Here is a 14,379-nt window from a genome sequence, read left to right on the forward strand (position 1 = left end):
GAACAGAAACGTAACCGTACATTTGTTTGGATTTGCATTTGTAAATTTGTATCTCTGCACAAAGCAATCGAATAATATAGATATGGCGAAAAAAATTGAGGTATGGCTATTATACATAAATTGAAAAAATAATAAACAAATAAAAAACCAAAGGAACAACGTAAAACAAATTTTAAAACGCGCAACAACGTGTCTTTTTCGCATGCGGTTTCAGTTGTGAAATATATCAACTATTCTCTACGTTCCTTCCTTCACCCCTAACTGTCACTGTAATTGTTGTCATATATCCTGTGGATAAAGTTAGACATAGACAATCCGTTCGATTACTCAATTTTATTCTCTATTTATTTATTTATTTTTATTTTTTTATTTTTTTATTTTTTTTTTTTTTATATATGAGGGGCAATCGAAATATAAATACTGCTACTTTATCAAAAAAAAAAAAAAAAAACATACAAGGACACAATCGGTACACTTAGATAAATATTTTGTTTTTCCTTTCTTTCGAGTAACTAGTGGTGCTTTATCACACATAGCCAAAAACAATCTGTTCTTTTCGGGAAAAATTTATATCAATTTTTTTCACATAAACTCTATCTACATGTACACCAGTAGCAGCTTACACCGTTACCAATTCATAAAAATTCTTTCTGTTAAATGGTAAAATAACCCTGAAACGCACCAATTCATCCAATTGTAAACATACGTACGCGTATATGGTTGGCCACAGACAAAAAAAAAAACCAAAAAGAACTACTAACCAAAAAAATGTATAAACAACGTCAACAAATGGAAATTGAAAATATCATATTACCAAGAGATTTTGGTGGATATCGAAACCGACATGAGACAAGAAAAAAAAAAAAAAAAAAAAACAAGTACACACACAGAAATGCACAAAAACACAACTTGTAGATATGTAAACATCGGTAACTATATGTACGAATAAGTTTGTCTCTGTGTGCATCAATAATTCGTTTTGAGAATTATGGATACCGTAGACGCCTCCTTTACAATTTGGTTTCTGTTCATTCAACTCGTAACCTCGATGTATACACAGCTGAGGTTCCGGATTGATTTATCCATACGAGATGGTAAAAATTTAATGAACATATATGTGTGAGGTTTTGCTTTCAGCTTTAGGCTCTGAAAATATTAAAGTTTCTGCGCTAGTACAGTATGGTTTGAAATGATTTGAACCTCCAATCGAGCAAGTAGAACTGGTGAATATCTAAACTTGACTCTACGTCCCAGACGATCACAATTTCTCTTCCGAGGAGCAAGATTTGTTTATAAAATCGAGTAGCCGGAGAATACAAATCGTATTTTTGATTAACGGAAATAGGCTTAGGCAAGTTAATGGCGTGTCCACATACTGGTACGTTCATCACCGCATGAATGCTTTCATCCCTCCATCCTTTCATTTATTTATCGTTAAGTTCGTCCACCACTTCGTCGATCCGTTTGCCCGTCACTCCGCTGGTCGACACGTCTGTCCTCGAACTTCACTCTTCTTCTTCTGTCTGTTCACATGTACTTCAACCCTTTACTGCTGAAAGCTGAAACTTTTCGTATTATTGTCCCGACGTAGTTTCATGATGCATAAGTTGAAGAGATAAACACATGGAATTATTTAATAATTTAAGAGCTATCTCTCTCTATAAATTCTTGAACAGCAAACAATTCTGATTCCCTTTAGCATCTGTGTGTTTCTAGATCGAGTGATGTACTTACTATCTACTAGAAATGAATAATTGTCAGAAAAATATAAAATTTTTCTCTAGTTTTCGAATCAACTTTACATTTAGTATAATGAGCCCAGCATTCCGTGATAACTACCGAAGGCCCAGAAAAAAGATGAAAGCATGGCCTGCAGCATATTTATGTTCTATAATTTATTTTTTTTTTTTTTTGATAGCTTAACTCAAATATTTATTAGAATTGCTTGAAAAACCCAGCATAAGCTAATACTTTAATCTTGCTAGTAAACCATTCGTTGTTATGAAGAATTGCTCAAATGTAAATCCACTATTCGCCCAAGTCCACTGTAGCTGGCATATTTGTTTTAATCTAAATTTCATTTTGCCAAAGTTTCTATATTTTACGCCATCTGAGTCTTGTGTTGTGGTCTACTACTAAATATAAAATGTGAAACACAACGTCATTTTAACTAATAAATAACATTTTGAGAATTTATGTTTAGTAAATAAAAAAAAAACTAAAGAAAAAAAAGATTCTGTTTTAATTGCTTTTATATACTCAGTAAACATTAAAAATCAGCTTGCAAGATTTTCTAAATCATTCGAGATTTAAAACGATATAAATATTTAGCTAAACGTTTTTTGCTCGAAGAGTTTTTATTATAAGCGTAAGATTGGAGTTACAGAGGAAGGAATAAATTAGTAACACACGTACTACTTCAGCTTTGTCATTCTAAATATCTGAGTGTTTGTTGTAAATTGTTGTCATCAAACAGCTCAATTGATATCTGTCTAGTAATCTTGTCAGATGCGAGAGCTGCATCTTGTAATGCGTGGGATATAGATTTATCTCCTTCCTTCTTCTTTGTCATTCCGCTTCCGAGTTTTTTACAATAGTGTCATGAATAAGCGTTTTTTTTACCACGACAGAGTGTACACATCAGGAGAGAGTACAAGCAATGGAGTCAATTAATGTATGCAACTATTGCCCTGAAGCTATAAAGCGAACATCCTACCTTAGAATATATTATTAGCTGTTAGCATGTATTTCGATCAGTGACATCTACTGATGAAAACGATAAAATAATACACAGCTAAATTCGATGTTCTTGATCTTTGTCTATATAAAAGAACAGTTTTCCATTTTGTATTATTGAGTTACTCGCGGTTTCATTGCGTGGCAGGCAAAAAAAGGAGCGAGCTCTGTAACGTTTTGTGAGTGGCAATGAAAAAATGGATCCCAAGCGCAAAAGGTAATGGTTTAGTCCAGGAGAGCTATCTACATCGACACCAAAGCTGAATATTCATGGCCAAGATGTTTTGCTGCGCATATGACGGGATCAGTAAGATGTGCGGGACAACGAGCTGCTAAAGCCGATTGACACTGTTACTGTAGATATCTACCGTTGTCAATTGAACAAATTGAATGCGGCATTGGTGCACGAATAGGCGCTAACAGACGCATAGTCATCTTTTTGCACGATTATCTATTGCCAAGGATACACTGTTGCAGCTCGAATGGGAAGTTCTGACTCACCCAGGTATAGCGCCTTCCGATTTCCACTTGTTCAGATCGATGCAACATCACTGACTGGCACGCGGTCTCGAAATACTGCAGAAGTGGATCGCTGCCAAATCGATATCGTTCTTTCGAGACGGTATCGCTATATTGCCACAAGGATGGGAAAAAGTCGTAGATGATGTCAGAAAATATTTTAATTAATTTTTCTCAATAAATCCCATTTTCAACTGAAAACATGAGCAGAATCTATGCAAGCACGTATTACTTATAGAGAAATTAGTGATAGGACTTTAGAGTTGGTTTCTAAGGAGGGAATGTTTTTCATAGTTTTCATATTATATTTAAAATGGTGTATAATTTACGCAAATAATAGCTGAATAACTAATCAATTCAAAGCAATTTTGATTAGTTTATGTAAATTATCCATTTTTGGTTATTTGCTAATAAATAACAAAGATGAGCAAGTAAGTGATGTCATTTCTACTATAGTCAATAAATTTACTCCTTGATCTACACGCCATCTCCCGATTGTTGTGGCCTTAGTAGACAAACAGATTGGACGCGCGTCTGACCATGAAGTTATTCAGCCATGTATTGAACTTGTAAGAGATTATCGAGAGCAGTTGAACCACGAGTCTAACTCGAGTTGTTTTCGCTTGGTCCGTGCTTATGGCTTAGTTTCATTATCGCAAATCTCACATGTAGTTGGCGGTCAAGGGGTGAAGCCGTCTCAATTTGGTCAAGCTGTACTAAAATCTTGACGCTGTATTAGCTAGTATTTGAGAGTATTAGAGAATATTTGATCGATAAGTAATACCTTTTGTCTGGAAATACGATTTACATTGCATTTGTGAAAGGAATACTTTCACCGTTGGTATGTATAAGATTTGTAGTGTGTGATAAGTCCGTGACACTCATATATGACTCGAGCAGTATCGAGTTGGCCAGCAGCATCTATTAGCACCTATCTGGCAATATATTTTACGCCAAAAACTTTATAAAACCTGTACTTTTCATAGCCATATTTTAAACTTTCTGAAAAATCTTCATATTATTGACGAACTAAAGTCACACTTGTAGTTTTCTTGTAGAAAATGCAGTTTTAATGAAAATTAAGTTGAATAGAAGCACGGAAAACTTCATCGCATTATTGCACTCAATATCGCCGCCTAACGAATTTAACCTCTTACCAAAGGCAAATTTCTCAGATAGGAATACACATTCGAGTTTATTCTCGCTTAGCGAAATAAAGCAAACTTGTGGACCTTAAGAAACCCAGCAATCTTCCGAGACTGATTTGTTGCATTGGAATAAAGTATAGTTTGCTTTTTATTTTTGCTTCTAGTTACAGAAAGTGATCACGTGGTGATTAATTACCGCCACGCTGCCAACACCGACATTTTTTGTTATGGCGGAATCAACCGTAAGAGATAAATATTTACAGCAAAGTCAGTAAACTTTCTTTAAACTGTTATTTTTATTTTATTGAAAGAACTAATAAAGAATTAATGGGAAACAAAGAGAGAAACAGTGATTCCGATTGCAAATCAGGAGCAAGTGCTAAGATATACCGCGCTATTGCAAAATTTGAACGGTTACGCCTGAATTCCCGAACACGGGGATCTTCCTCAAGAAGGATTTGAATGACTAAAGCATATCCGTTCACGATGAAGCCTATTTCCTATATTAGTGAAAGAATTAATGTTACTATCCTTGCCTTGACGGAAGCTATAAAATTGAAAGCTTCTTCTTTCTTCTTTAATTCATTTCAATATACATCAAATCAATTCGGGAATGCTGTCTGACCAAACTGAAAAGTGTACTCAAAATTGTAATACCGGAACAAAAATTCCACATATGCACCTGCATGCTCCAATTGTTTGTATTGTTGCTTTTAACAAATGCCTCTTGAGAAATTATACCTTACTAGAAAAATTGTTGGTGCTTATAAATTAACAACAGCCGCAGTAAAGCACAAAAAGCGAAAAAATAAAACATCGTATCTAGTTGCATATGGTAAAGAGATGGAAGATGGAAGGAATAATAGAAGCAAAAGTAACAAAAGGGAATACATAAATGTAGGTATATATTACTATTATATAGAGTAATAGTAGTAGCAGTAGTGGTAGCAGTATTAATAAAAGGAGACAGAGATGGAACGAGATTTAACATATATATATATATATATATATAGTGAGTTTTGCACTTACCACGATTTGAAATAGAAGCGGCAGCGGTATTCCACAGTAGACACGAGTGTAGTAAACAAACGAGGCCAATTACTATTAAAAAACGGCGGCAATACATTTTCAACGTTCGGTACGGTAACAGTGATGCTGCTTTTGCTGCTACTGCTGCTAATGTTGGTGACGTACTTACTGAAGTTAAGTTATATGCTGTTGGTGGTGGCAGTGGTATTGACGATGGTACTGATGATGGTAGCGGTGATGATGTTAGCGATGGTGAAAACGATGAAGCACAAGTGTGAATAGCACGTACAACAGCAGGCATGAAAATTGTGGCCGGGGTAGTTAGAGTTGTTACTTTTGTAACTGTTGTTGGTGTTGCCGTTGCTGCTGCTATTTCACAAACTTCTGATGTTAATGTATTTGCGGCTTCACAAGAGCCTTGATGTATGCATTGCTTAGTTATAGGCATTGTATACGGAATGGAAATGTAAGTGAAATAAATGTGCACTTTTATATGCTTTTTATCAGTGTGTACGAATGTGTGTGTGTGTGTGGGCGTATGTTTGTGTGTGTCTGCGGCTATGTAAGAAACGTTTTCCGTTAGATAGTATAAAAAAAAAATTTAAATAAACTTTTCTGCTTCGTGTTTCGTTTTGTTAATTTCTATTGTTATTGTTCTTTAAGCAGTTTTTTATTTTTTATTTTTTTTCTTTATGTACAAATCGTAGGCACGGAGTATATCCGCATTTACTTTACACACCGTTAATATGAGTTATTGTTTAAAATTGTTTTTATTACGTTTTTCTTTTTTTGTGTTTTTTTTCTTTTTTCCTCTAGTATAGTTAAAGTGCTTTCTGGCTACTTTTTCTTGCAATTTATTTGCATAAATTGTTATTATGTTTTCCTTTTACCTTTTTATTTTATTTGCAATTAGAAGCTAATTAGTTGTTTAATTGTATACATTTTTTCATTGTATTTACTTTGCGGGTGTGTTTTTTTTTTTAAATGGTTTCTATTTATTTCCATAATGTGCCTTAAGTTATACTTCATTATTCAAACGTTCCACTGTTAAAGTATAGCATAATTTTGTACGCATTCTACTGCATAATGTATTCACACATCATTTTGTATGTGAATAGAATTAAAAGCATAAAGAAATAGCAAAAATGTTTACATACAAACAGTTGTAGAACACGTATAATGACAGTGTCTTAGTATTTTAGTAATTGATTGCATACTTTGGAGCATTCATTGTTTTAGCACTAGTGTAGCATAGTTAAACGAGCAATGAGTGACTGAGACCGAATATGTTATCAATCAAATTAAACTGTAAAGAGATTAAGAAGAACAAGAGGAAATTATTTAATTACTTTTTCTTCATAACAATTATAGTCAATTATAATAAAAGATTAAATATGCGTAAAAATTAAGAAGGCAAAAGTTATATTTCTAACTACAAATATTTACAAACACTATAAGGAACCAGGTCTCACCAATAAATAGTTTACACCACCCTACCAGTATTCGTTCGACTTTTTACAATAAGACGTTGTGTGGGATGTGATCGAGAAAATGCTTAGATTGGAATCATTTCCAAGAGCGTTCCTACTTGGGCCAAGACACGTCAGCGTAACAGATTTTATCGAAATGTGTCAAAAATTAGCGACATGCAAAGCTGCCTACAAGAAATAATATATAGAGATAAGCCTAGATGGATCAAGAAAGTGATCATGAATTAATCGGTTTGATGAAAAGTGGATATATTTCAAATCTTTCTTGTAGTTGCACACGACCGCATTAGTTTAATATACACTTGCATCACAAGCGGAGTGTGTTGTGAACAAAGAGAAGCTATGGTGTATTCAGTTTGCATTAAGGCTTTTTTTTTTAATTTATTCTTAAAAATACGAAAGGTGTAGAGGGAAAAACAGTAATCATCTTGACCTATGACTAACAAAAGTAATCATCATTTTTTTACGTATTTACGTCTTCTTCTAGAAATATATAGGGCATCCAGGGAGCCATCAAAGTTCATTTCACAGTCTGTGGTAAGCTGAAAGGGTAATTAACCCTCGACCAGATAGGTAGCTCTGTACTGAATATTAATATAAAAAACCATGAGATTATAGTTTGAATTTGACGAGACGGAATGATTAAGATATGAACATATGTACGGCAATCGGTTCGATTGTGTGTGTTGGTGGAAAGGATTGTATGTTTACATTTTATTGGATATCTGACAGATATACCTACGCATTACATATGCATTTTAGTGATTAGGGGATTTGGGAAAAGTTGGTAAACTATGACCAATAAAATCTGCTAAGAAACATATAAAATTATTACGAAAGAAATATTTTTATTTCCGATTTATGAAAAATAATATCAAATAGTAAATAGCATTTTCTAATGATAATACCGCATAAGATCTGAAAAGAATTGCTTTTTACAAACTTTTTTTGACCATAGTTGAGAAACATATTTGTATTTTTTAATAATATCCGCATGCCTATGAATGGCTTACAGTGCTGGAGATATGTAGAAAAATTTCACGCTTCAATGATTTGTCTAAGCAAGGTTTATTAACTAATGGTCATAACTGATGCACACAAATCTCAAATTTCGATCAGGGTAACTTTATGTACAGTGCGCTTCGTAGTAGACTGGCTTAGGTCACTAATAAATCCATTTAGAAATAAAAATGGATATAACGCAGTCAGGACTGCAAATAATTGCGTATGTATTCGCATATTTGTATCTTTCTGAAAGCGACAAAGGCAGACCCCATTAACGGTAGTAAGCACAAAGAGAAAATTATTGGCCCCTAGTCTAAATATTTTTTTTTTTTTTGCTTACATTTTTACACCAAACTATCATCATTGATGATTTGCGTCAAGATATATGTATTATACGTGTATACATATGTATATATATATATATATATATATATATATTCCTTGGGGCATAATTTGTTTTCATTTCATTACATTCACCAAACATACAAACCCAACATCATATACATATAATTTATGAAGCTTCTAGCAAACACAAAAGTAGTTAAGCAACAACACTGCCATAACCAGCAGGCTAAAAACAGTAAAAACAGAAAATTATAAATATGTTAAAAATCCTTTTTCGTTTTTTTTTTTTTGTTATTTTTTTTTTTTTTTTTTTTTGTTTTTAACATTTTAACAACCTCCATATAAGCATACGCACACATAAACTGGCCATCATCAACGTTAATAGAACAGTGAAGGCAACAACATCAACAACAGTAATAGTAAAGTGCCTTTAATGGTTTTCGTTGGTGCAACAAAGTAAACAAACAGAACAGTACATGAACGTCGACATTATATAACGATGTGTATCTGACCGAAATAAATACATTGAAATATTTACATAGCTGCTTGGACTTTATATATATATATATATATATGTATATGTGTGTGTGTGTGTGTGCGGGTAAAGAGATTTAAAATGATTTAAAGCAACTTTTTATGTGTGTGTAATTAAACATAAAAAATAAACGAATAATAATAATAATAATAATAACAAAGTTATTTTACAAACAAAACAATTTTATGTATAAAGTTTGTTGAAAGGCCTTAAAATTATTACATTAACACTTATTTGACATGCTTTGAAGGCATTGCATGTATATATATATACAACAACAACGTCAACAAGTATCAACTATTGTTTATAAATTGACATTTTAATATGAAATACAAAATATAAAAATAAATGATTACATAAAATTTAGAATAAATATACAGTAAGCGTGTATATTGGGTTGTTGGAAAAATCATTCCGTACCTTAACCTTTTCTTTTTTTAAATCAAAATTAACGATCAAGAAATCGATTTAAAAATATGTAATTTCTCAGTGACCGAATTGTTGCTCGACGGGTTGTGCCAACTAAAGCTTGATGTTACCTTCATCAGATGCAGCTGTCTTTCCAGCATGTGATGCTGGATAAATTAATTTGGGCAGAAGTGTCCTGCCAATAAATCTTCTGCAAGTACATCCAATAATTTTTCTCTTGCTTGGATAGAATTTTTATGTCTTCGATGGTAAGAAAGTAAAATATGGCCAAGTGCACGGACTCAAACAGATTTTTTTGTAAATAATCCTTGCCACGTCAACTGTCAAAATATGTAATGACAACGCGGCTTAAGCATTAACTTTGCAGCGAAAAAGTGCAACTAAAATCTTTGTTGAAAAAAAAGTAAAAGCGAACTTTTTTCCGAACAACCCGTAGTTGTAATGTATAGCTAAAGACAAAATGAAGGCCAAATACGGAAAGTAGGCTAATTGTATTGTGCGAAAATTTTGACAATTGTTATAGGTATTTGTGTATGAATGCTGAACGATGCTAATACTATGTCAAAGTTTTTAAATGACAAGAAAAGTCTTAGAGTAGGCAACATTTAATAATCAAATTTTCTATTCAGAAAATAATAAATTTATAGCAGATGAGAAAATGTTCTGCAATGATTTTTGTATAACGTAGTCACTCTTCTAAATCAATTATTAAAGCCAAGAAGAAGAAACATAACATTCGATATCTAAAATCAACTAATCATCCTTAGATCCTGTCTATCATTAGGTCATCGCAGCCTTAGATTCTACTTTCTCTGAGATCTTGTCTTATGATAAATGGACGAAAATAATTCTTTAGTTAAGTCAAATTTGCAAATACAGCAAAAAGGAAAAACGTCCTTTTAGTATGGCAACGCCTGATAATATATTACAACAGCGTTCAAAGCCTTCGTTATCACCAGTAGTTTGTCGCACTTGAACTCGGATGTGTGGCATCTTTAGACAGTCCCATTCGGTATCCGTATGAGCTTGTCTCACTTAATGACCCAATGACGTTCTCTATCTAAGTGCTGCTTTCCGTATATCAATATCAAAAACGAATGCTAGATAACATCCAAACACGAGTTGACCTTCCGATATAAAATGTCTTCCCCGTCTAGAAAAAGCAGGAGTAACAGATAGCGATACACATCACATTAAAAAAAAATGTTCCTTAAATGAATGCATAAATGACTACATGCTAGCGTTTATATTTATAATAAAAGAATATATTATGGATTTTAATAAAATTTTACAACAATTGAAAGTTATTAAAACCGTCATTATATTTGGAAGATAAACAAAATGAATGCAAAATACAACTTGTTAACAAATCTTAAGAGTTCCCCAGATATTTTTATGAATTTCTATGGAATTCTGTGTAAGAGTCCTCCGCATTTTACTTGTTTGGCCTTAACAAGCGCCTTCAAGAACTGCGTCTTCTTTGTCGATGCATAATGATGAATAATTGCACTAAGATCACATGGAAACCAACTACCAGTTAAGAAAGTGAACACAAAGAATCAGTTTTTTTTTTTATTTTTTTTATTTTCGTAACGTCAATGTTATTGTAAGAGTTTTTGTCTGTACATGCTCGAAGGATTTCATTATTTAGTGAAAAGAAATCTAAATAACAACGGTAAAAGGAAATGGTTATTCTTTATTCAGAAGCAATGTTTAATGAAAAGAAGAAAGGAAGTCCCTACAGAAAAAGTGAAGCAGAACGCTTAACTTCAATGTCAGTCAGCATTTGGACGTAACATGCTGCTCTCCTGTTTCATATAAATTCAAGCTATTACGTCAACACAGGATTCGGGGATATATGAAAATTATTTCGTACATTTGTATGTATGAGCCTATGTATGCAATACATACAATGCTTTGCCCATCAACTCTTTACGGCCGCCGTTCGCATCAAATGTTTTACGCTTAGGGCAAGAAATTTAACCCGTTTTACACAAGAAGCACATGTAAGGCGAATAAAAACAAACATAGGTTGAAAATATGAAATTTTCTCTTTGAACTTTTCATAACTTGGTCGTTCCCTCTTACGTTACTTTTCGTTGGAATTTCATATGCACGCGTATATGTGCACGTGTACGTATGTGAAAACCAGCCATATGGAAAATTTTAATAATCTTTTATCCAGAACATTTTCAGCAGGTTTCTGTTACATTTTCATTATTTTTCTTGCAATTTTCTCTTATTTTATTGCTTAACTTATTAGAACAAAGCAAGCACTGTATAATGACATTGTCATGAAACACTGCAAGAGTATGAACGAACGGTCTTGCGAATTGTCTCATCAAATCTTCTTTTTTTTTTTTTTTTTTTTTGCATTGTTTTTCATTTAAAATTGTGGAAAACTGTAGAAAAAGTAAAGCAAAACTTTAAGAAAATTTAAAGCAAACCTTCATTTTTCAAAGATCCTAAGGATGGACAAACATTGGCAAAATTAATTAGGCAATATTTTCAATTTCCTAAGCCGTTAAAAAGTTCCTCATGGCTTAGTTTATTGTGCTATCAAAGCGCACCTCTAGCGCTTACATTTTTCAAAGACTCGCTGAATAATATTACTTTGAAATTTTAGATATGAAAAATGTAGTTCTCTTGAGGCAATTTTTGGAAAAACTCAATCTTTGTATGGCAGAAAGCATAATTTCTAATATTCCATGCTGAAAGTTGACTCATAATAGTAAAATGGCGAAGAAATCAACCTTACTGGATTTGATCCACGCAGATCTATGTTTTACAAAATCTCAGTACATATAAGCACTTGCATGTCGAAAAGGTCTACTTGTTAATGTTTTACGATGAAAATGTACTCACGATAGCAATTCGATAAAAAAAATTCAATGACACTAAGTTGTAAGATCAGCGTCCTGTATGAAGAAAAGAGGAGAAGTATGCCTTTGAATGAAAATAATCTGTAAATCTTGGAGTGAGTTAACTGGGGTATCTATCTAATGGCCTGCCTTGCCCGACTATAATCTCCTCATTTATTAATTTTTTTTTGCTATCGTTTTTAGCTTGTATTTACTCACCACCCACGCTCCACACTTATAAACGTATGTTAAAATTGTGCGGATATATACAAAACACAGAAGAACTTGTGATCGACTCACTTTGGATAGGGTATGTCACTATACTCTTTTTATTGCTTATTGGTTAATAATATTTTTTGATTTTGGAACCAAGTAATTGTCAACTTTTTCGCAAATATCTCGTCTTTTCAAATCGTGCCTTTAAATGCGATAACCAAATTAAAACGTTCGCGGACAATAACACTTTCACTGAGATGTAAAAAGTGCTAGTCAACTTATTCTAAAATTAGTTGTGGTATTTAAAATCTGATTGCAATATAGATTAAAATTTCTCAACTTGGGTGACACAATTGCTACAGAAGTCTTATAAAAGAAAACATGATACAATGAAACAAGGATCGAGGCAAGAGTGTCTGCTTTCTTTCTAGTGTACCGAAATTTACGAATTTAAAACCGCTTCAAGTGAATTTGAATAAAATTTAAAATTGACTTTAAAATTTGAGTGGCAATGCACTACGGATTTTGGATAATAAGAAATTTGATTTTCAAATTGATTCTGAACTCCAAATATGTATATGGAAAATATCGAATCGAAGAATGTATTTTGTCGATTAATTCAAATTGACGTCGTCTCGAAATCTTGAAAATTTTCATTTAAATTATTGCTGCTAATTAATCATAATAAATTATTAAATGTTTAAAAAGCTAAAAATTGAACGAAATTACAAAATGCTTTTCAAAATATGTTATGTAGCAATATATAATAATTTCGAGATTTCTACATGAATGCACTCTAACGCATGAATACATATCTGAACATTATGCTTAAATTTAATATAAATAAGCCGATGTGTATATGTAATGTAATGCTTGTTTGTCAAAATGAATGCATGTGCGAATACGAATGTACAGAAATGCAAATGTAAATAGATACCCTTTGCACTCTTAATCATAATCTACAATAAAAGAAGGAATATTCTGTCTGCATATCTATATATATATATATGTATATATTTCCATTTCCATAAATGCACACACACGTTGATGATAAACGTATGCGGCGCTTGTGCTGGTGGTGATGGTGATGGTGGGTGAAATATGAATAGATATTAAGGAGGAAAATACAAGAAGGCAGCAGAAGTATCTAAAGTACGAAAGAGTCTTATAAACTGGGAATTTGAAACACTGGTAAGCCGACGAGGCGCAAATATCTATAGAAGACTCAAAGAAAAAGTTTCTTTTTAAAGCATTTTTCTTTTACTTTTTAATTTTTTTTTTTTTTTTTTTTTTTTTTTTTGTTTTTCGAGAAATTCATTACATATTGCTAAGCTTAAATGAATTGCGAAAGACCATAATAAAGAAGAAGAAAATAAGAAATAAGATAAAATGGACGGATATGTGTAGAGATATTCTTTGAGAATAGCATCACTCTGGATACGTTTGAATAGTGAAAAGCTGATCCTGTTTACATTGACATCTTTATCTTTCTTCTTCATTGTCATCAATACTACTTCTTCGTTTTATTCGTTTACATTGAGTTTAGAATTCCTTGGAGCCTTACAGGTGCAGTACAATTTGAAGGAACGTCTAAACTGTTCTGATATCAATTACAATTCACAATAACTTCTAATCGAAAGCTCGATGCTAAGAGTAGAATAACGCAAAAAAATAAAGTAAAAAATAAAAAAAAATAAATAAAAAAAAAATAAAAATGAACAAAAATGAAAAGATGATAAAACAGGATATGGAAAAACTTCTCATTTATCTACCGACCGTAGAGCTTTTGTGTCCTTTTGTGTTAATATTATGGCCAGAATGTAAAATATGCATTTATGTAAATGCACAAGTACACAGAAGCATTGTTTGCCGTTGTATATCCTTAGACATATACATACACACATACACACTAAAATTTATGCTCATATATATCTATCTATCTATCTCCTTTGTATAGTACTTATATGATTTTTTTTTTTTTTTCTGCTCTGTTTACATGCATGTAATGCTTAAGCTTAGATGTAAGTGCGTGTGTATTAGTATGTATGTGTATAGGTATATTTGTG

The 14,379-nt window shown here is 32.4% G+C and overlaps 1 protein-coding gene across 2 annotated transcripts in view; it reads right to left on the reverse strand.

Annotated features, from left to right (window-relative positions):
• LOC119641961 (hemicentin-1) overlaps positions 1-14,379 on the reverse strand; it is a 257,082-nt gene that overhangs the window by 156,740 nt on the left and 85,963 nt on the right. For both annotated transcript variants that reach the window (XM_038040896.1, XM_038040897.1), the window contains one exon: positions 5,433-6,738. In XM_038040896.1, coding sequence (XP_037896824.1) covers positions 5,433-5,880 — 448 coding nt within the window. In that variant the 5' untranslated portion in view covers positions 5,881-6,738. The remainder of the gene's footprint in view (positions 1-5,432; positions 6,739-14,379) is intronic.

The sequence above is a fragment of the Glossina fuscipes genome, unplaced genomic scaffold (genome assembly GCF_014805625.2).
Source record: "Glossina fuscipes isolate IAEA_lab_2018 unplaced genomic scaffold, Yale_Gfus_2 197, whole genome shotgun sequence".
In the NCBI taxonomy this organism is placed as follows: Eukaryota; Metazoa; Arthropoda; class Insecta; order Diptera; family Glossinidae; genus Glossina; species Glossina fuscipes.